Source organism: Copadichromis virginalis, linkage group LG12 (genome assembly GCF_057382275.1).
Source record: "Copadichromis virginalis isolate Kocher_CV1m ecotype Utaka linkage group LG12, C_Virginalis_male_GT1.1, whole genome shotgun sequence".
Taxonomy (NCBI): domain Eukaryota; kingdom Metazoa; phylum Chordata; class Actinopteri; order Cichliformes; family Cichlidae; genus Copadichromis; species Copadichromis virginalis.
In genome coordinates, this window is record NC_140629.1 from 35,473,671 (window position 1) to 35,495,134 (window position 21,464).

The 21,464-nt window shown below is 37.9% G+C and overlaps 1 protein-coding gene and 1 long non-coding RNA gene across 2 annotated transcripts in view; one reads left to right on the forward strand and one right to left on the reverse strand.

Annotated features, from left to right (window-relative positions):
• Positions 1 to 5,902: 5,902 nt before the first annotated feature.
• On the reverse strand, positions 5,903 to 6,248 carry LOC146697515 (uncharacterized). Its single transcript, XR_014923139.1, has 2 exons — positions 6,184 to 6,248; positions 5,903 to 6,104 (listed from the first exon to the last, which is right to left on the reverse strand). It is a non-coding gene; the product is annotated as an uncharacterized LOC146697515 (long non-coding RNA).
• A 3,958-nt stretch (positions 6,249 to 10,206) lies between these two features.
• Positions 10,207 to 21,464, forward strand: part of prdm6 (PR domain containing 6) — a 30,862-nt gene continuing 19,604 nt past the window's right edge. Inside the window, exon 1 of the mRNA XM_085476295.1 lies at positions 10,207 to 10,576. Coding sequence (XP_085332421.1) covers positions 10,230 to 10,576 — 347 coding nt within the window. The 5' untranslated portion in view covers positions 10,207 to 10,229. The remainder of the gene's footprint in view (positions 10,577 to 21,464) is intronic.

Sequence of the window (21,464 nt, forward strand, 5' to 3'; positions counted from 1 at the left end):
ATCGCCCAGGATGAAAACTGTGAGAAAATGTCTCAATAATCTAAGTTGACCTGTCTAGTGTATGTATATGTACATATACGTATAGTGAGATTGATAAACATTTTTTTAAAATAAGCCTTAAATTTAGGCAAACGAAACAAAAAGACATTTACTGAATGTGTTTTTCTGTCCAAACTTTGTTAGGTCACACCTTCCAAATTTGTTGAAGTACAACATTATTTACATAGTTAAGAAAATGTGTTTAAAGGTCATCTGTTTCCTAGGAAGCGATAGGTTCACCTTCTTCAGCTGCCCTATGTTAAACTGAAGCACTAAAAATGGACTCAGATGTAAATTTGACTATGATATCTAAATGTCTGACACGTCCAAACATAAGCCAAACCTCTGCCCTGAAAACTGGCCTGCCTGCATTTAAAATCAGCTGTTTTCTTTGGCCATTCCTTAGCTTTTATTACTGACAGTATTTAAACTGGAGGAAATCTTTTGGCCTGCCACAAAAACAATGATACAAATGCATTTTCTTTAAAAAAAAAAAAAAAAAAAGAAAGAAAAAAAAAAAAAAGGGGGATTTATTTGTCTGAAAAACCAAGCCAGCCAAAACAGGACTGGGGCAGGTCTTTTATTTGCTAAAATATGGCCACACTGTGGGTTAGTGTTGACACACTTGCCTATTTTCCTGTCCTTAAGTCAAATGAAACTAAGGATGTTTTCCATCAAGACTTCTCATTGTTTTCTTCTTTGAAAACCCACACGTTTCTAAAGCTCTCTCTACTCCAGAGCAGGTTGGGTTCAACGAGCAGTGTGTAGGGACGGTACTTTGCTCAGGGGTACCTCAGGGTAGCCGTTCAGTAGAGTCGAACCCACGACCTTCAGTCAGGCAGGGGCTCTGACTGATCTGCACCTACGCAACAACTACTTCAAACCACTTGGCGAGTAGCAGTGAAACTGAGAAAAGTGGAAGAGTGGTCTCCCAAAATGGCGGGTGTTTGCCTTCAGAGTAAAGGTTATATATTGTAATTTAAATATACTTGTTGTCCAAATCTTGTGTTTTTAGCAGCAGCAGAACACCATTTTATCAAAAGTTCACCTCTCCCCCATGAGATAAGAAAACGCTGTGAGGAATTTTTGCACAAAAACATGAGAACCAGGACGAGTTGAGAACCTGTTCCACATAGTCCACTCTTTCGTAATTGTCTGTCTCCAAGCTTATCAGTGTTTTTTATCAGTGTAGGTGTTTCCCTGAACGCTGAACATTGCAAAACAATGATGTTAAACTCATACCAAAGGAGCTGTTGCACACCTTTTCAGGATTTTTTTTTTTTGTTAGAACTGTGAAAAATCCCCTCTCCCTGACAGTGTTATGAAGAAATCCTTACCATCCATTTTTATAGGTTTTATTCACTCAAAGCACAGGTGCATGTATTAATATTATCGCCATATTATCAGGAAAAAGCATAAATATTGTTACAGTATTGGGTTTTTGTCATCGTTTCAGTATCTTTTGGATCATTCCCCCCTAGGCGCTATCCTTTTGAACTCATTGGAACAGATGTTTATCAAGAAGGTAACAGTGACTCAGATCCTTTACTGTATGCAAGAGTCATGCTTACTGGTATGTAGTTAGTCCACAAATGCCCATTGTGGGCCAGGAAAAACCCTGCTGAATCATATTCAAGCCTCGTTTCTGTTTTTACAGATCTACTTTTCCTACAAACGCACGAAACTGCTCAGGAATCAATACGAGAATTGATCAAAAAGCAAAATCGACGATTATAATAAAGTCAAGAAAAACTTCAACACCCATCCCTATTTTATAGGTGCTTTTTTTGGGCAAATACTAGCCAGTTATTTCATGCATTTTACTAAAATACTTAAAAGGTTTCATGTCTGAGTTTTGATTAAATTAGGTGAAATTAAAAATAATGCATAGGCAGCTTAGGTATTTGTAAACACAAGTAATACAACTGTGTGCGTTTGCAGTTTGCTGCCACAGTCCCGCCATGATGAACGATGGCATGTAAAAGACTTGTTCCATCTGTAAAACCAGTTTGTGGCCAAACGTCTCTAATTTGCAATCAGCAGCACGATCTCATTTCACTGCGACTCTGTGAAAGACGAGCCTCTAATTCAATTCAATTCAATTTAGATTCCACAGATTAAAAATCTTTTTTCATGTTTGGTTTTTTGGGGGGTTTTTTGGTCAAAGTTTGTTTTTATCCCCCTGCAGGGGCTTGCTCTGTCAAATCCACAGGAGAAAAAAATGTTTAAATGGAACAGATATAAACAGGCTGACTGAGCAGAAAACTGGAGGAGATGTAAACAAAAACAAATTAGTGACAGAGAAAAAGAGAGAATGGATAGAGAAGAGACAGAGGGGGGAGAAAGAAAGAAACTAAAGACAGAAGACTGGGGAGAGGAGGGACAGAGACAAATACAAAGCACTGATTGACAGAGAGAAATAAAGACACAACAAAAACCATTATCTCCGTGGTTTGAAGGAGGAATTGTGCACTGAAGATATGAACGTTTCATCCCACTTTGTGAACAACTGAGTGAAAAATGTGAAGCGGATTTTAGACTCATGGACATCCACGAGCCTGACTGTTGTTCTTTTTATGACTATGTGGACTAGTTCGTGGAGACTTTTCAAGCAGACCCCACTCCACTGTCAGGTCTCCAGCTTTTTGTGTCTGCAACCGAGTAACACAGGCTTTAGGGAGCCTCAGCCAAACAACCTGACTTTTATTGTTCTGGCCATCTGTTCAGGCTGGTCTTTTAAATCAGTTCTGATAATATATAAGACATTTTAACAAACACATAGAGAAGTTTAAGCCTGATTGGTAGGCAAAGGCAGTGTTGCCAACTCCTCAGGAAGGAAAATCGCTATTGGCTGTCCTAAAAGTCACTAGAAGTCACAAAATGATGTCATCACCTAATTTGCATAATTGGTCATGCTTATGTAATTGCAACTGACGCTTTAGGAGAGAGAGAAATAACATCGTGGAAGAGACATAAAGCCAGTAAAGAACACGCTAAATGCATTTCGAATATATTTAGAACTAAAATTAAATTTCTTTCAGCAATTATTTTTTTTAATGTCACAATTCCAACCCTCCTCCTTTATCCAGGCTTGGTACTGGCAAAAGTGACCCAAAATAAGCAATCTTTGTGTGTGTGTGTTTAAGTAGTTTTAAACCTTGTGATCCACAAAAAGTAACAGTAAAAGAAGAATATTTTTAACTATAACATTGTTAACAAACTGCCCACAGTAGCACCCTCTGCTTGTTGACAGTAAGAGCGACACGTGCTTTCACGTCAAAAGTCATAAGTCTCCAATAACACCAGAAAAAGTTGCCAGATTTGTCGCTAGTCGCTTTTTAGACAAAAAAGTCGCTAAGGGGGTCTGAAAACTCGCTAAATATAGTGACAAAGTCGCTAAGTTGGCAACACTGGGCGAAGTGAGTTGGAGAAGGAAGCCAGAGGAGAATTATGCATGTATGGATTTTACATATAAGAAAATTTGTCTTGTTCCAAAAAATTCAGATTTTCATTAAATATTAAATAAAAATAATATGAATACTGAAAGAAAATGGGATTCATTTATGAGAAACGTATTAGTTTTAGGACAACAAAAACAGTGTGAACTGAAAACATTATTTCCAAGGTTGTTTCAGACTCAGATTCCTCATTAATTTATTCACATGATGCCCTCAGATTTATGAAATGAGTTAAATTCAACAGCTCTGCAAATGACATGGTGTTATTTGTTCAGGTTTTATTGAAATAGTATCAGATTTAGAGATGATGTGTTAATTCAGCTCTATGAACAGTCTGAAAAACATAGTCAGCAACGTTGTTAAATTGTGTTATACAGAAATATGTTTCTGTTAATTAGAGTGACTTAATTAGTATAAATGAAGTGGATAAAATTTTTAAAAATCCTCCTGTGTGTTCACAGTTGACATGGACCATTTACTGTCAGCATTTACGGGATGACAATTGAGACCTTTGAATGGTTTCTATTCATGTGAAGGCATCTGGTCCTCAGCAGTCCAGATGTACCAAACACACATTCATACACACACATACACAACCTGGCATCGCACAAACAAATACCGGAGGATTTGCTTTTGTTCCACCCTGCAGTGAAAAAAGTTTGTTCACATGAAAATTAAATGAAATTAGATTAAGCTTCTTTTGTGCAAACATGAAAAGCAGCAGTTCTGCTCCAAATTAAAGACATTTTGCTTCTAACTGCATTGGAGCAGTTAGTTTCTGTGGCATTGTTATCTTGTAATTGTACCCACAAAGGATGACTGTGACGTCAAAACACTGCACTGGAGACAGTAGGCTGTCCTCAGTGGAACAGACATTTAAAGTTTTGACCTTTATTAGTGCTCCAAAGGCTGCCTGAACACAATAAGACTGGGAAATGTCCAGTGCAGTCACATTGTCCTGTAGCTCTATCTGCTGTGTTTGGGTACAATAGTGTTCAAACTCTTAAAAGTGGTGACCATATAAGGACATCCCCTCTTATTGATGTAATACATATCAAAGAGCAGGAAAAAAACTGTCTAAAACTGTTTAGAGCAATCTGAGTTGACTGACTCACACATTCTCTGTCCTCGTTATCAGTGTTGGGCTTATTGCTACAAAACAAGTCTTGGATTAGACACTACTGGTTACTTTTCCTGAAACCAGTGCAGCATATTACTTAATTATATGTTAGAGAAAGAACGCATTATGTTACTTTCGTGCTATTCCATAACATGACCTGAAATGCACTGCCGCACAATTAACAGGTCGTTATATAAACCTGAGGCTACAGTAGGACACACATACAGTCGTTCTGTTGCTGTTTCCGTATGAACATAAAACCAACAAAAATGCAAAGCTGACAACAATCCGAAGAGACTTCAAACCGATCTTCCACAGTGACTCTACTTTCAAAGCATGCACAGGCAGAATTGGAGGCTACACGCTGCAAGCCTGGCTGCTCATCACTGCCTTATTTACCTGCTGAAGATCAGGCTCTGGACTGGTGCTCTGGACGGGTCGACATACACTCAGCTATAACATCACTCTGGGTTCTTGGCTAGCTCTGTGCTAGCATGCTATCTGTGCATATTCTTGCAGAGAGGCAGTGTTGTGTTAGCAGTATAATGTAGTTATTTCTGTCCTAATTTTACTATTACGCACTTATTCTTTCATGTAGTAAAAATAAAAAGGATGTCCATATCCCCTCTCCTCAAAAAAGCGGCACACTGATCCACTGTTTTCCTCCTCCCTGCACACAAACTGAAATCAGCTGTTTGTAGGTGAAGTGTGCAGGAAGGAAAATGCATGTGATGTTTTTTTCTTTCATTATTTCCAGCTGCAGTGCAGATAACTGAAGACCCTTTGTAAATCAAGTAATAACATAATTTTAACTGTATTGTGATTTCTGAATTTAGTATGTTAACTGAATTTTTGTAAAATGTAGTATGATTACAGTAACGTGTTACTTTGCAATGCGTTACACCTGCTACTGATCACTATTTGGAACTCTGGCCATGTTAAATATGAGCATTCACCACAGTATGTAACAGTAGTACAGAAAATAAATAAAAACATCATAGGACCCCTTAAAGTAAAGTCATATACACAAAGGCAAACGACAAACAACAGGAAACACGCACATAACATTAAACACACATTTCTCTATACTCTTGCTTATGTGCAGAGCTCAAGCACTCACAGACACATTAAAGATGAATCAAGATCCAAACCACACAACAAAGAAAACACACACACCCCATGGTTGTTTACTCATACATGTTCCATCCAATCACAGCCTGTCGGCTTGACGCTCCACAGCAACATATGCACCAGCAGACGAGGAAACATCTCAGAAAGACTCTGCTTTTGTCATGGTCCCTGTGCCTCCCCGGCCAGCCCAGTGTGGCCACAAGTGTTTGTTGTTTTTCTCTCACTCTGTCTCTCCTACCTGTCTGCCTGGGCGGAGCTCTGATTGGGCTCCTGCCCTTGGCCCACGCACCTGCAGCTGATCTCGAGCGGATTGCAGTTCTCTGGCTCTTAAGGCTGGGGCTCTGAGCTGTTCGTCGCTGGAATATTGAGTAACTCTCGTTAGTATTGCCTGGCTTCCTTGCGATTCTACTGTTCCCGTGTTTGCCTTCGACTTACCCTCGTCTGTGTAAACAGGTTTACCTGGATCAGCCCTTTTGTGACCCCTGGACCCCGTGAGTAGGAGAGTGAGCTGAGCTGCTTGTGTGGAGACTGTTTGGACGAGGAGCAGAGCGAGTGCGAAGAAGTGTGTCTCCCCAGCCAAGTGATCCCCGGGACCCTGGTGTTTCCCCCCCCTTCACGTGTATATAGTGCACCAGTGTGATTAATAAAGTGTCGTTGAACTGTGCTACCTCAGTCTGCGCCTGAGTCCGTTCCACTCCCGTGACAGCTTTATCTTTCTTTTCTTTGCTCCTGCTCTTTATTTAGTTTTTTCAACTTCCCTTTATCCTCTAGAACTGTGAGAAATGATGGGAAAAAACAGGAAAATGGATGAAATGAGAGGGAAAGTGGAGGAGTCAAAGAGGCAAAAGATTGAAGAAAAGAAAGGAGAGGGAAGAATGATTTTGATTTTGTCCACCTCTGCAGTAAACTCCTCCGTACTTCTCTTCTTTATGTGATGTATTATTATTACCAGTCTTATAATTGCCTCCATTGATTTTATGAAACTTTATAATGGCTGTAACGTTATGGTTATTGATTACCCAGCAAAGATTTGGCAACATAATCAGAACTGTACTTCATTCCTGTAAAGAGAGGAAGACACTCTGAGACGAACGGTGGCCTCTCAAGAGTCAAACTTCCTGCTAATTCAGTATGATATAAATGTACAAGACTGACGCATATTCTTATTATTTTTAACTTATTTCATGTAAATCCGTGGATGTTGGTCTCTCATGACACCCTAATGAAGTCAAGTAGCCCCCAGAGGTCATTTTGTAGGGCTGTAGCAGTGCTCCGCCTGTTCCTCCTTCCACAAAGGAACAGATAACTGTCCTTCTGCTGAGAATATTCAATTCTATGACCATGTCCAACTATCCACATGTTGACAGTCCATCTCCTGGTATCTCCTCATTCTGTAGACTATGCTGGGAGACATAACATATGTTCTTGTGGCAGCACGTGTGGTTACCCTGGAGGAGCTTAACTATTGGAGGACCTGAATGGCACATCAGTTCATCCTTTAATAGAGCAACTATATCACTGTTAAGCACCATAGTTCCACAAATAGATTGCATTTACATTTACAAACAGATAACACCAACTCCTTTGACAGATGAGTCTCATGATTTTTATTTTTATTTTTTATTTTTGGGGAACTTCTAGATATAATACATTTTGATGGCTGTAACATATATATTATAAAACTGAATGACAAAGAGAGAGATACAAAAAGGGAAAAGAGGACAGGATGAGGAGAGGGCCTCAGCTGATTCTGGTAATGAAGATGACATGGAAAAATGTTTGAATGAATACACAGAACTGATGGACAGGCAGACAATACAGAGGAAGATGAAACTCCAAGTTTAGGTGTCAGAAGTTGCTTTTAAAACTCTGTTCTGTGCGATGAAGACCAGCATCTCCTCCATTTGTATCTTTATGAGGGGCATGTAGGAGAGAACACACCCCTCATAAAGAAAGAAAATACAAACTCTGCAATGTTGCCAGCTGCATCTGCATAATTCTCTCATTTTGATGATGCATTTCATACGCAATCCAAACCGTATTGACCTGCATTTTTTGTATATGCAATGTTGGTTGCAAAATGAATTAAGTGTGGGCGAGCGGCGTATAACGCGGGCGTCAATAACACCGTTGGGCAACTTACAAATGGTGTAATTATCTCCTCATCAGGTTATTAGAGGATCAATCGAGCCTGGTGGCCTGATGGCAGAGGTGAGCTGATGAGGGATGGAAAATGGTTATGACGACTGAAGCAGCAGATCTCAGAGAGAGGGGTGTTTACTCATGTAAAATGATGCAATCGAAATGATGTGAAGAAATTCAGAAAAACTAAGAAAGCCAGAAGTGTTGTTTATGCATTAGTGCGTGGGTAGAGAAGGAAAAATGTACCCAAGAATAATAATAACAAAATGGACTTACAAATTACCCAAATGAGTCTAACTAAAGAAGTCACAAAATAAGCTATTTGTCTTCTTAAATAACACGTTATGAGCATCTACTGGTTTGTCTGGTTAAGTTTAAGGATGTAAAATAACTTGTGCAATAGTTTTCCTTCCTCCCAGTCTGCATGCCAAGTTTTCCCAAGCAAACCAGTTTTACAGAATGAAAAGCAAAACCCTCCACAGTGAGTTAAAGTAAATCAACCCTCTTAATGCAATTTCAAACATGATGAAGGGTTATGGACTCCAGGTCTGTCAGTTGGTCTGACCACAAAACAGAACACAGCTGACTTCTGGGTCAAGTGAGGACAGCTGGCATCAACCAAAATCTAATTTACACACTTTTATATAATGTGTTTTTTCCTGTTAATCTCATTGTAGTTGACTGTTGTATTCACCAGCAACACTTTATCCAGAATCTGTTTTTCCTATCGGTCTAATGGATTTATTATGCCAGCTCCTGTGTTCATTTTTTTTTTCTCTGAAGCACTTACTATATTCAATTCAATTCAGTGTTATTTATATAGCACCATATAGCAGTCATGTCAAAGCAGTCATTTTGTACTGTAACATAAGGGCCCAACCACATCAGAAAAAAAGCTCCAATGACCAGAACTGGCCCACGAGTCTGGTCAATCTGACCAGCATAAGGTAAAGGTAAAACCATCAAACCCCACAAAATCAAGAAGAGGCCTTGTTATAGTAAGGAATCTCAATTCAAGTGACACACTCATGTAGTGTAACCAAAAAATGCCAACATTTGCATAGAATGTATTATTTTCATCGTAACCTGCAACCATGGTTGCAATTATTAGCATGCTAGTGCTAGCAATATCACTCTAGGGCCCTTTGCTTATTTTATCTAAATCTGTGTGGGTTTCTACACCTTGAATTGAATTGAATTCTATAAAACAATAAATAAGTTGCTCACCTCTGCTCTGTAGGCGCAGTGAAAAAGGAAGGGTGTGTATTATGGGAAGTCCCACAGCAGTTTGAGTCTATAGGAGTACAACTAAAGGATGCTTCAATATCAACTCAACCAGCACTAACAGTAAGCCTTCTTAAAAAGGAAAGTTTTGAGTATAATCTCTAAAGTAAAGAAGGTGTCTGTCTCCTAAATTTAAACTTGGAGATGGTTCTTTGGGAGAACTTCATGATAGCTTGTTGTCGCATTCTTCTATTAAAAACTCTAGGTACCAAAAGTAAGGCTGCAGTCTGAGAACAAAATGCTTTATTGGGACAGTATAAGACTATGAGATCTTTCAGATATGATGGGGGCTAACTTTTTATATGAAAAGGACTGGTAAATTTAATTCTGGATTTAACAGTGAACTAGTGAAGGGAACATTTTAGAATGTTTGAGTTTCTGGAATGAAAGCAAAGTTTAAAGTAGAAATGTTAGTAGTTCTGTAAATGAAAACTCATCTGTAGTAGCATCATGCTGGAGGTCCATTTTTTGACCCTGAAACATAGCTTTTGCAGCTTTCTGTCTTCCCTGAGAGGAAAACAGTGAGTCGCTGTACTAACATAATTCCCATAATTCCATTCATTGATACCATGAGCTGCAGTTTGCCCCGGGCTGGTCAGCCAGCTCTGGTCTCAGTTAGGACAATAAAGTTCTGGCTTTCCTTTCCTTTCCTCCCATCAAAACAGCTAAACCATACTTTTATCTATTAAGCCCAGCCCACTGACAACAATCCAACCTATAGGGACAGATATCATTAAGGGCCACCTGAAAGAATAAATGGTTTCATCCATTTGTTTGTGTTCAGGCCAAGAATATTTTTCCAGTCTTGCACTCTTGTTTGATCCTGTGCTGCAGTTTTGAAAACTTTAACAGTCCATGTTAGCATTGCTAGTCTTCTGAGTGCCTTCCAGCTATTCCTCCAAGTCAAAATTTTAAAGAACATCTTCATCAACATTAACTTACATCATTTTCCTCAGTTGTTGGCAGTTGTTGGACTCTCTTTTTTTCTACTTAAAACCAAATCATTTCTGTTTTTCTTGTGTCCAGTAAATGTCCCAGCCACAGTGGTGGAGGCCATGACGAGGCAGGAATCCCTCCAGTCCTTCAGCAAAAACGGCAAACCCTCTTCCTCATCCTCTTCATCGTCCTCCACTCCGTCCTCCACCCTCATGCGCTCCATGGTCTTCCCCCACTCCCCCTGCCCTCGGAGTTTCTCCCTGTTGGATAAGGTTGGGGTTCAGTCGGACTCCAGTTTTGGCCAGTTGGCGTCAAAGAACCAGAGAGTCCTGGCAAGTCCCACATCCACCAGCCAGCTTAGCAGTGAGTTCAGCGACTGGCACCTGTGGAAATGTGGCCAGTGCTTCAAGACCTTCACCCAGAGGATCCTGCTCCAGATGCATGTGTGTCCGCAAAATCCTGACCGGTAAGACAGTGGTTTTAGGTACTTGACAGTTTGTCTCAAGGCTGTTGTAATGCAGGATAAACTGACACTAAAGGGACACAGTGTTGGTTTGAGAATGACTCCAAAAACTTTTCTTTATGTCTGAAACCTCAGGGGATCAAAATCTTTTGATAGCTTACAATCAACATTGTAAGCAACTGTGTTGTACCAAAGCCCTTAAAGAAGGTAGAAGGACTTCGGCATAATTTAAAATGAGTTTTAAATGAATAAAGGCGATGATTTTAACTGTAAACAAAGCACGATCTAGAGATAACGTGTATAATCAACATAGGTAGCAAGTGCCAAGTGCTCATATGTCCAGAAACGCCATTTTCAGTCAAGAATTTGGCTTCGAGATTTTGGTCTGTACCTACTGGCAGCTTGAAAAGAAATACTTTTTTGGCACAAAGATGACACTTCACCACATCAATGTCTTTTGTATTATAGTGTACAATACTTTGTATAAAAAGAAAAAAATATGACCCTCAAAGTGACAAAGTGTCAGATAGTTGTTGCTGTTTTCCCAGAGGAAGCCAGCAAATCTGATGCGTTTGCTGTGATTTATGACTCTCATTGTTCCATCATGGCACTATTTGTGTGTGACAGAAAGTGGGAGTTTGGGGATGAGAGTGAAGAGTGTGTAAAAGTGTTTGAGTGTGTATAACATCTGCCAAGTTAATTATATACAGCATGCGTGGAGTGTGTGTATGTGTGTGCAAAAGGGGGACACAGGATGTATTGGAAATTTTTTGCTTAGCTTAATTTTTGTGGGGAGAGTCAGAGCGGCGTATAAATCAGCGCTGTGCGTCACTGAGAAATACCTCGCCTTACGGTGACGGGGCCAGGAAAACAGATGCCACTTATTCAATAAACTAATACTCATAGGGAAGAAAAATGTGGGCTGGATATGGAGGAGGGAGGGAGGGAGAGTCGATGGGGAGCTACCTGTCAATAGGAAGGTTTTATGGGACAGAGGAGCAGATAAAATTCAGCTGAACAAGCCAAACAGAAACAGTCCTGGACCTCCAAGGCCATACTGTACCGTTCAGGTGAACTGGAATTATACCAGTATGCCCATGAGGCAAAGTCATGCCCCAACATAAGCACTAATCTTTTTCTTAAAGTTGCACCTAACCAGACTATTATATGCATCAAATGATGAAATTTATGTTTTTCTGCTCCACCATTCTTCATTGTACAAAGGACAAGAGTTGTCAATCTGTATGTTTAAGAGGTTCACTCTCACCCTGGCCATCAACTCTTTAGTTTGCCACCTTCTAAAAGCAGTACCAGAAGACTAAAGAATAGCTTCTTGGGCCATCAGGCTATTCAACACCCAAATTAAACTCTAAGCATTCACTGAACAAGTGCAATAGCTAAAATACCTCTAGATATCATCTATTCTGCTTTCTACCTGTGCCATTGTCAAAGCTGCTGTCATTAGGATTATTAGCTATGTATTTATTACTTTATTTTTATATTTTATTACTCTTTCATTCAAGTAGAATGATTTCAGCAGTGCTTCCAGTTCCGTTGCATGTTTGTGCTTATGAGTACAATGAAGCTTTTTTTTTGTTATTCTCTTTTTATTAAACAACCTATATAAACACAAATAATCCAAAATAAACATATAATCAAGAACAGACGTAAATAATAAAAAAATAAATAAATAAAAATAAGAAAAACAGACGGGTGTACCCTCTAGTGTGTATGTACTCGCACACACATATTCACTCACACACCCATATTCTTAAGCATACATACACATACCTACTTACATATGTGTTCACTTGTAGTCTCATACATACTAACATATACATATAAACACATAACGATTCAGAAATGTGGCATATATAGTTACAGAGATTCAAACAAGATCGGGTCTCCTTAACCGGATGTAGTGTTTCCATTTACCCCAAATTTCACTAAATATATCAAACTGGAGTCTTTTAATGAAGGTAATTCTTTCCATTTTAAACATCCCATGTACAGTCTCATGCCAATCACCCAGTGATGGAATTTTCACACTAAGCCATTTCTTGGTAATAATTTTACGGGCAGCCAAACTCAGGATACCATACAACTGCTTAGACATTTTATCTACATTTACTGAGTATAAATATCCAAACAAAAGTTCGTCCCAATTAAAGGGAAGCTGCATACCAAAAATAATCTGCAACTCAGAGTGGATCAATACCCAAAAAATGTTGATCCTTGGGCAAGACCAGAACAGATGAAAATGTTTTACTCCTTGGGCCCCACAATTTCTCCAGCAATTAGAGTGATTAAAATAATGTTTACTTTGTGCAGGGGTAATAAAAAACCTACAGATACTCTTCCAACCGTAACATCTCCATGTATTAGAACTAGAAATTCTCCACTGAAAAGCACACTGCTCATACCAAATGTTATCTGATAATGCTATATTTGTTTCATTTTCCCATTTTTTTTTGATGTAGGTAGTATTCCACTTCTTAACCTCTTGTATACCCTTGTACAATCTTGAAATCACCTTAAGGCCTGTGTCAGCCTGATAAGCCTTGACAAATATACTCAGAACAGGTAAAGAAAAAAGATCTGTTCTCTTAGGTATAAAATTATATAAATGATGCCTAATTTGTAAGAACCTAAAAAAGTCCGTTTTACTTAACTGGTATTGATCTTTTATTGATTGGAAGTCCCTAAGAATTCCCTTATCGTAAAACATACAATATGCCGTTAAACCTTGTCCAGACCATTTTTTATATCTTACGTCTAATTCATTAGGTAAAAAATCACTGTCAAAAGCGCACCATCTTAAAATCCTAACCTCTTCAATCCAATCATTCTTATTAAGAAATTGTAACCAGAGTTTTAAAGGTAGGTTAATCCATTGGTTTCCTTGATGAATTTGTTTTTTAATAAGTGTCACATCCCCTAGAATTGCCTGAATTGGAGAATCTTTTAAGGTCACTGTTTCTAGTTCTTTCCATCTCGCTTGATAATCTACATTACACCAACACACTAATGTCCTCAATTGAGCAGAAATATAATAGTCTTTCAAACATGGGAACCCCAACCCTCCTTTGTCTTTAGCCAACTGAATAGTTTGGTACTTAATCCGTGGTTTTTTCCCCTGCCATATAAACCTAGAGATTATTTTGTCCCATTCCCGAAATTGTTTGTCAGTTATTTCTACAGGGAGTGTTTGGAATAGGTAGAGCATCCTGGGCAAGATATTCATTTTAACTGTATCTATACGTGATTCAAAATTTAAAAATGGTAATAAATTCCATCTTTTAATATCCTCATTTATTTTATAACTTAAAGGATTAAAGTTTGCATTGTATATCTTAGACAGATCTTTAGTAATATTTACTCCAAGATACTTCATCTGCTCCGTTTCCCATTTCAAATTGGCTTTAGCCTTAATTTCATAATTGGGCTCATAGTTAAAAGTTAATATCTGAGTCTTCGATATATTTAGTTTATAACCTGATATTGAACTAAAGATCTCCAGAAGTGACAATAGCTTGGGGAAAGTAGTGTTTGGATTTGTCAAATAAATCAAAATATCGTCAGCAAACAAGGAAATCTTATGCTCTCGACCCCTAATCTTGACTCCAGTAATAGTATTGCTTTGTATTACACTTTGACTCAGGGCCTCTATGAAGAGAGCAAAGAGTGAGGGGCTTAGAGGACAACCCTGATGTGTCCCTCTCTGTAGGTTAAAAACATTTGAAAGCGCCCCGTTAACTTTGATTCTTGCCTTTGGTGATTTATATAATTCTTGTATAATCCTGATAAACGATTGATGGAATCCGAATTTATCCATGACTTTGTATACAAATTCCCAATTAACCCGATCGAAGGCCTTTTCTGCATCTAAGCTCATAAGGACCATCTGAATTTTATTTTTCCTAACATAATCAATAACGTGTAGTGTTCGGCGAACATTATCTTGCGTTTGTCTCTGCTTAATAAAACCAGTCTGATCCAAACTAATTATCTGAACAAGAATATTTTCAATTCTTTTGGCAAGAATGTATGTAAATATCTTAAAGTCCTGGTTAAGAACACTAATGGGGCGGTAATTTCCACAGTCAAGCCTGTCCTTTCCTTCTTTAGCTATTATAGAGATAGAAGCCTCATTCCAAGATGGGGGAATTACTCCCGTCTTTAAAATATAGTTGAATGATGTTCTCATCAAAGGAATCAGTACCTCTTTCATTTCTTTATACCAGTCTGATGGGAATCCATCTGGGCCTGGGCATTTATTCGGTTTCAATTTTGTAATAGCTTTTTTAATTTCAAATTCAGATATGTCCTCGATTAGGGTTATATTCTGTTTTTCATTCAACTTTGGTAAGTCGAATGAATCTAAAAAAGATATCATACCTTTAATATCCACTCTAGGTTGTGTATATAGTTCTTTGTAGAATTTTAGGAAGGCTAACTGTATATCTTCAAGTTTATACACAATGTTATTTGTTTGAGGGTCCTTTATTTTATATATTGTATTTTCTAATTGTTGTTTTTTTAATTTATAAGCCAGTAATTTAGCAGATTTGCCTCCTACCTCATAGTATCTTTGTTTAAAAAAAAACCATATTTTTTTGTATTTCACTTGAAAAAATTTCATCGATTTCGTTTTTCTTCTTTTGTATTTCTAATTGTAAGTTTGTAACTGCGCTTATTTTATGGGCATCTTCAAGATATTGTAGTTGTGTCTGGAGTTTTCTTAAATGCTCATTTCTCTTCTTTTTTAAATTAGCGCTGTAACCTATGAGTTTTCCTCTTATCACTGCTTTTAGGGCGTCCCATAGAATACTTGGGGAAACTTCTTCATTATTATTTTCCGCTATATAATCTATTATATCTTGACTAATTTGTTCTTTCATCGTGCTTAGAATACTTGTATTTAATCTCCAGGATGTAACTCTTCTTTCGTATCCAAGCACTACTTCCAGGTACAATGGGGCATGGTCTGATAAATCCATCACTCCTATCCTGCAATTGATCACCCTGCTAAAATCTTTTTGGTACATAAAAAAATAATCCAATCTAGAATAAAATGAATGAGGGTCAGAAAAAAAGGTATAATCCTTCTTGTTGGGGTTTAGTTCTCTCCATATATCTATGAGCCCTACGTCCTTTAAGATTAATTTGATGTTTTTGGTTGTTTTATTCAATCCCGGAGCGTGTGGGTTTGATGAGTCCAAGGACGGGTTGAGGCGAACATTCCAATCTCCTCCCAATATCAGAGTACCTTGTGCCTCTCCAACAATCAATTCAAAAACCTTTTTGAAAAATTTTATCTCTGATCCTGGGGGAGCATATACATTTATAAGAGTAATCAGTATACCCTCCAGGTACCCTTTGACTAACACAAACCTCCCCTCCTTATCACTGATTTCTTGGATGCATTCAAAATTTAACCTACTAGAGATTAGAATTACCACACCCCTTTTAGGACTCTGAGGGCAGGAAGAGGAATACTGATTAAATTTCCATTTCTTTAATTTATCATGTTCGAGCTTCGATAAGTGAGATTCCTGTATAAAGGCAACTTCTATTTGTTCTCTTTTTATTTTTGACATAATTTTACTTCTTTTAATATGGCTCCCCAGACCATTTGCATTAAATGACACTATTTTAGTTACCTTACAGGGCATTGATGTACGACCTTATATAATTCCAATCTCTGTACATAGCCAAAGATCGAAAGGTACTCCCCCAAAACAGAAAAGAAAAGAAGAAAAAAAAAAAAAAAAAAAAAAAACCCCCAAAAAAAACCATTATACAACGAAAACATATAATCATGTTGACTTCCAAAAACATAATCGCTATATTAGCTATATTTGGTGAGGGAAAAACTCTTCTGTCCACTTGTGGAAGAGTGCCCTCTCCGGCACACAGGCCGAAAGCCCAGTGGTCTGTGGAGTACAATGAAGCTTATCTTATCTCATCTCTTATCTTTTATATTTAAGTTCATAATATGAATGAAGTTGTGATAATAGAAAGTAAAGCAAATCAGAAAAGCTTCTGTTGGACACCAACTCATAAGTCATCATAGTGTATCACTGTGGGCTCTGTTTAGCCAGGTGTTTCACAAAAATGCGCTCTATGAACTACCACTATCCCTACAAGTCATGACATGCTGATAATGCAAAACTGGTATTAGTTTCTTACATCCTGTAAAGGTCTTTAAAGTGTAAACAAGCACTCAATATACCCCATGTGTGAAATTTTTCATTGACATCAAATATCCAAGATTAAACGTAGAACACTAACGGCTGAAAGTGATAGTGTTACAAAACTCATGTTAGTGTTGTAGGGTTAAGGTAAGTTGTAGGGAAGAATAAAATGTTCAATTAAATATCGATTTGATTAAAATGTTAGCTTCTGAAATGAAGTTTAACAGCATCCATCCATTTTTGTCCACTTATTCAATTCAGGGTTGCAGGGGGACTGGAGCCTATCCCAGCTATCATAGACCATGAGTTGGGGTACAACCTACAGGGCCAACACAGAGAAACAGACAGCCATTCATACTGACATTCACACCTACAGCCAATTTAGAATCATAGTTTAACTCCACTAACTGCATATCTTTGGTCTACGGAGAGGAGCCGAAGTACCTGGAAACAACCTAAACACACAGAACACCTCTGGCCAGATGTTGGAATTTAACCCGGGACCTTCTTGTTGGGAGACAACACAGTGCTGATCATTGCACCTCACAGCAAGCAGGTCCCTGTTTTAAATCCACCATCTGGTGCAACAGCTGTACTGCCCTAACAACATTCAAACACTGTTAAATTTGATAGTTGGTTTTAACTTTTAAAAATTATGGAAACTCGTTGCCTCAAAAAAAAAGCAAATTATCAGTATTGATGTAATGACAACAGAGTTGACTTTGATGTTGACAAAGCCACCAATGACAGATGCATATTTGATGGGTAAGTTACAGATTTCTGTTTTTCCTCTGCAGATTTGAGTCTTTAGATTCTACTACCAGTATTGTAAGGTTTAGTTTCTTCTTCCAGTATGGTTTCACTAGTAATAAAAGCTCATCTCTCACTTTGATTTCTAACAGCTTCCCTCACTTTCTCCTGGCCTCCCTCTCCCCCTTCATACATATTTATTGATGTTTACTTGATGGGAACATTTGGAGCTGAAGACTGATGGCTCTTTATATCAGCCTAAAAAAAGGGAAAGAAAAAACACTGCACACCTCCTCTGAGCTCCATCTCTTTCCGGTTTGTTTTTTTTTCTGCTGACTGTTTCTTTTTCTGAACTTTTTCTTCTTCTCTGTCATTTTTTTTCCCCTCTGTGTGTCATTTCAACAGAATCCATCATCAGAGGAGCAGTTTGTTTATGTCAGCAAGGCCTTGGAAGTGCTTTCGATTCAGCTTTAAACTGGTGTCGAGATACAGGATACTGTTTAAGTTTTGTGATGGCAATGAGTGATGAATCAGGAAAAAAATCAGATCATAAATGGCCTGCGTTTCCACTTATAGCCTTGACATATTACAAAAGCAGTGCAGTGTAAACCACAGCAATGGACTAAATTAATAACCACTCCTTTTATGATTGATGTGTTTACCGCACTGGTGTTTAAAGGAGTCATTAGTGCTTTTAGGGAAAGTTGGATATTTTTGCTAAGCACTTTGATCTCCACAGTTCACAATTCAGGTCTCATTCTGGTGGCTGATGTTGTTTATGAGTAAGGCCTGTATTTGTATATGGACACAATCACGCTTGTATATCGGAGGACAGAAGGTTTACAGCCGATTGAAAGTGTATCATCACAGAGCCCGACTTTATGGAGGAATTAAATTTTAATTTCTGTCATTTGTTTCTGGCATCTAACAATCCCTTGTTGGTGGTTTGGCCTGATTTCTCCGGCTTTCCAGCAGCCCAGTTAAACATTTAAAATTCTCCATTACTCACGTAAGCGCTACAATAATGAGAGCATTGAGGCATTTAAATGTTCTAAGGTTTAATGTTTCTCAGTGGAAAAGCCGAAAAACCCTGAACCGAGATAACTGATAGAGCGAGAAGTTTTCCTAGACATTAATCGTGTTAAATATTTTTTTTCCTTGATTATAATACCACTGGGGAGGGACATCATGATATTATATATTCTCCACTTGATTATTAACCCTATGATGCTTTTGCATCATATTTGATACATGAGTTTCTGAGACCTCTAGCTCATCAACATGATTGATGCTTGTCATAATTCCAAAATGTTATGTACAAAACTCTTTTTTTTGTCTAAAATTAACATTGTTGTTAACAAAAACTTGCCAAAGACGCCCAATGTATCAAATGTGATACAAAAAATATATAATAAATATATCATTAACAACATGATATAGCAATAAAGCTTTTGTGAATTTTGTTATAAGGGTTAATAAACATCTCAGTTCCAAAAAAATAAGAATTTTCAGGCTAATTTTTGATGGGTTGGGTGTTACAGGCTAATCAAGTAGTGAATTTTTTTAGCACCTGTTATGTCTGTTTTACACCGACATGCATCCCAAAGGAAAAATATAAATATGATAGCAATATTTCATTTTTAATCATCGTGTTTATCATATGTACAAGTATATATGGCAAACCCTAATTCCCACTTGATTTGATTTTTATTTATGTATTTTTATATATTATATTTGATGTTAATGTTGATCAAATGGCAGTCCAGGTCAACTGATGGCTCATCTGATAATTGTTGACATATCCAATATAGCCTACTTAAAATACAAAATTTAGCCTTAACCAACCCACCTCCACCCCAGCTCCTCCTTTTTTGGTGGCTTCATTTAGCTTAACCCCAAAATAATCCAAGATGTGTTATTTTGTCTTACCATTTTTTAGGATTACAATTTTATATTTTTTAATTTAATGCTAAAAACATAAGCGTTTCAAATATTTTTGACGTAAATGTGCTGATTTTACAGATAACATTTTTCTGGGATACCCAACCAGCATACCCAATAGCTAAAATTTTTGCCAATCAAAAATAAAAATATTCAATTTTAGTAAAATAAAGATCACCAAAGCATTAACAATCTATTTGTAATCTTTTGAAATTTTACCCCCACAAATTCATCTATTCAACTGAGTTTCACTCTGTTCCTGGTCAGCCAAACCCAATTTGCAATGATTTAAAGTCCTGTTAGAGGGGCCTGCCCCACAGTTTGAGAAACCTGCCACTGACTTTATATTAGCACTCTGGTAGACTATTCTTCATTAATATATCAGCCTGTGTTTGGCCTTAATTCTTGGAGCTTCATCTGTCACTTTTCACTGCATTAAGCTTCTGCTGTTTTGTCCAATCACCCTTCTCTAATGATCTAATTAAACTCTTCCCAACACTAACATTGTTTGAGTAGTACACATTTTGAATAAATAGTTATTATAGAATAATACCATGTATAAACTTAGTCCCAATACAAAATGGAGCAATAATCAGCTACCATTCCACTAAGCTCGTCATCCTATGCACAGACTCCACCTCCACTATCTTGGTGTAAATAGTCCTTGCTCTGCTCTGCAGCATCAAACCAGTTCTCTGCTTGCCTCACGTTCTGGTTAGAACTAATCAACTTGGCAGTTGCTTCTCCAGCTTGTTGTAAGCAAAACAAGTATTACTGTCTCCAGCTAACGGTCAAAATGCTAGATGGTGAGGGACATGTGATGGAGTTAATTAATTATATCTTGCACTCCTTTATCTTAGCGGAGTAAACCATAGCTCACTGGGAGCATTGGGGGGGGGGGGGAACCAGTGGTGGTAATTAACATCTGAAAGTGTTTCTCTGTGAATTAAATATAAATATAAAACCTCTGGACTGCACTGTAACTGGTTACACATTTAAACCTTAGTTGTCTCTTGAAGAATCTGAATGCTCAGAGATGTTTTACAGAAGTGTAATGGATTTATCAGTGTTAAAACCAACACACTTGTTCATGTTTTCAGCTGGGTCTCACTTGCTGCTCTGTGAGCTGAGAAAATTCTCAAAACACAATTAACTCAAAATGTTTGCATGCCAGGCTATAACGAGGCTGTTTCTTTGTGTTACTAAACAGTTGACATTTAGGAGATTTATCACCCGGCAGTGAAGACATATTTGCATTTAACACTAACACAGATGTGTGTTGTCCCTGCTGGACATACAGATGTGTTGAAAAATAGCTTTTTTCTCTTTTCAATGTGTAGCCGCAGGATAATGATTCATCACTGTGATGGACGGGCTTGTAGAAATTTCTTCAAAGTCTATTTTTATCTGTCATGTTTGCCATTATAATAAACACCTACTTTGTTTTGCATCTGCATGCGAGTGAGTTTTGTTTAGTATCAGTAAGTAAAGCTCTGTGGGCTGGCAGAGCACACTGGAGCAAATTTTAGACCCTCAAGTCTCAGGTGGTTTTACTTTTTCCAGTTTAAAATGCACCAATGTTCCCATGTGCTTATCCGTAATCGCTTTTATTTGTTTAATGTAGTTTGGTCATATTACAGTGCTTAGAGGCCTGGGACATTTTCAGCCACCATTTCTGAAAACCGAAGCAGAAAGCTCAGTGTACCCTCAGACCATCATATAAATGAAACCCGTGGCTGTTAAGTGAACTGCAGTCAGTAAACCGCTGCTCACATTTGTCAGCTGGCATTGACAAAAACATTGCTGAGACATGCACAAGACTGCCTTGCACAATTAAGTTGCTCTGTCATGTATCACTATGTTGAATACTACCTGAATAATGACAATAGCATTAGCTTGGATGTGACCAGCGTTGGGCAAGTTACTTTGAAAAAGTAATTAATTATTCTTACTAGTTACTTCTTCAAAAAAGTAACTGAGTTAGTAACTGAGTTACAAGATTC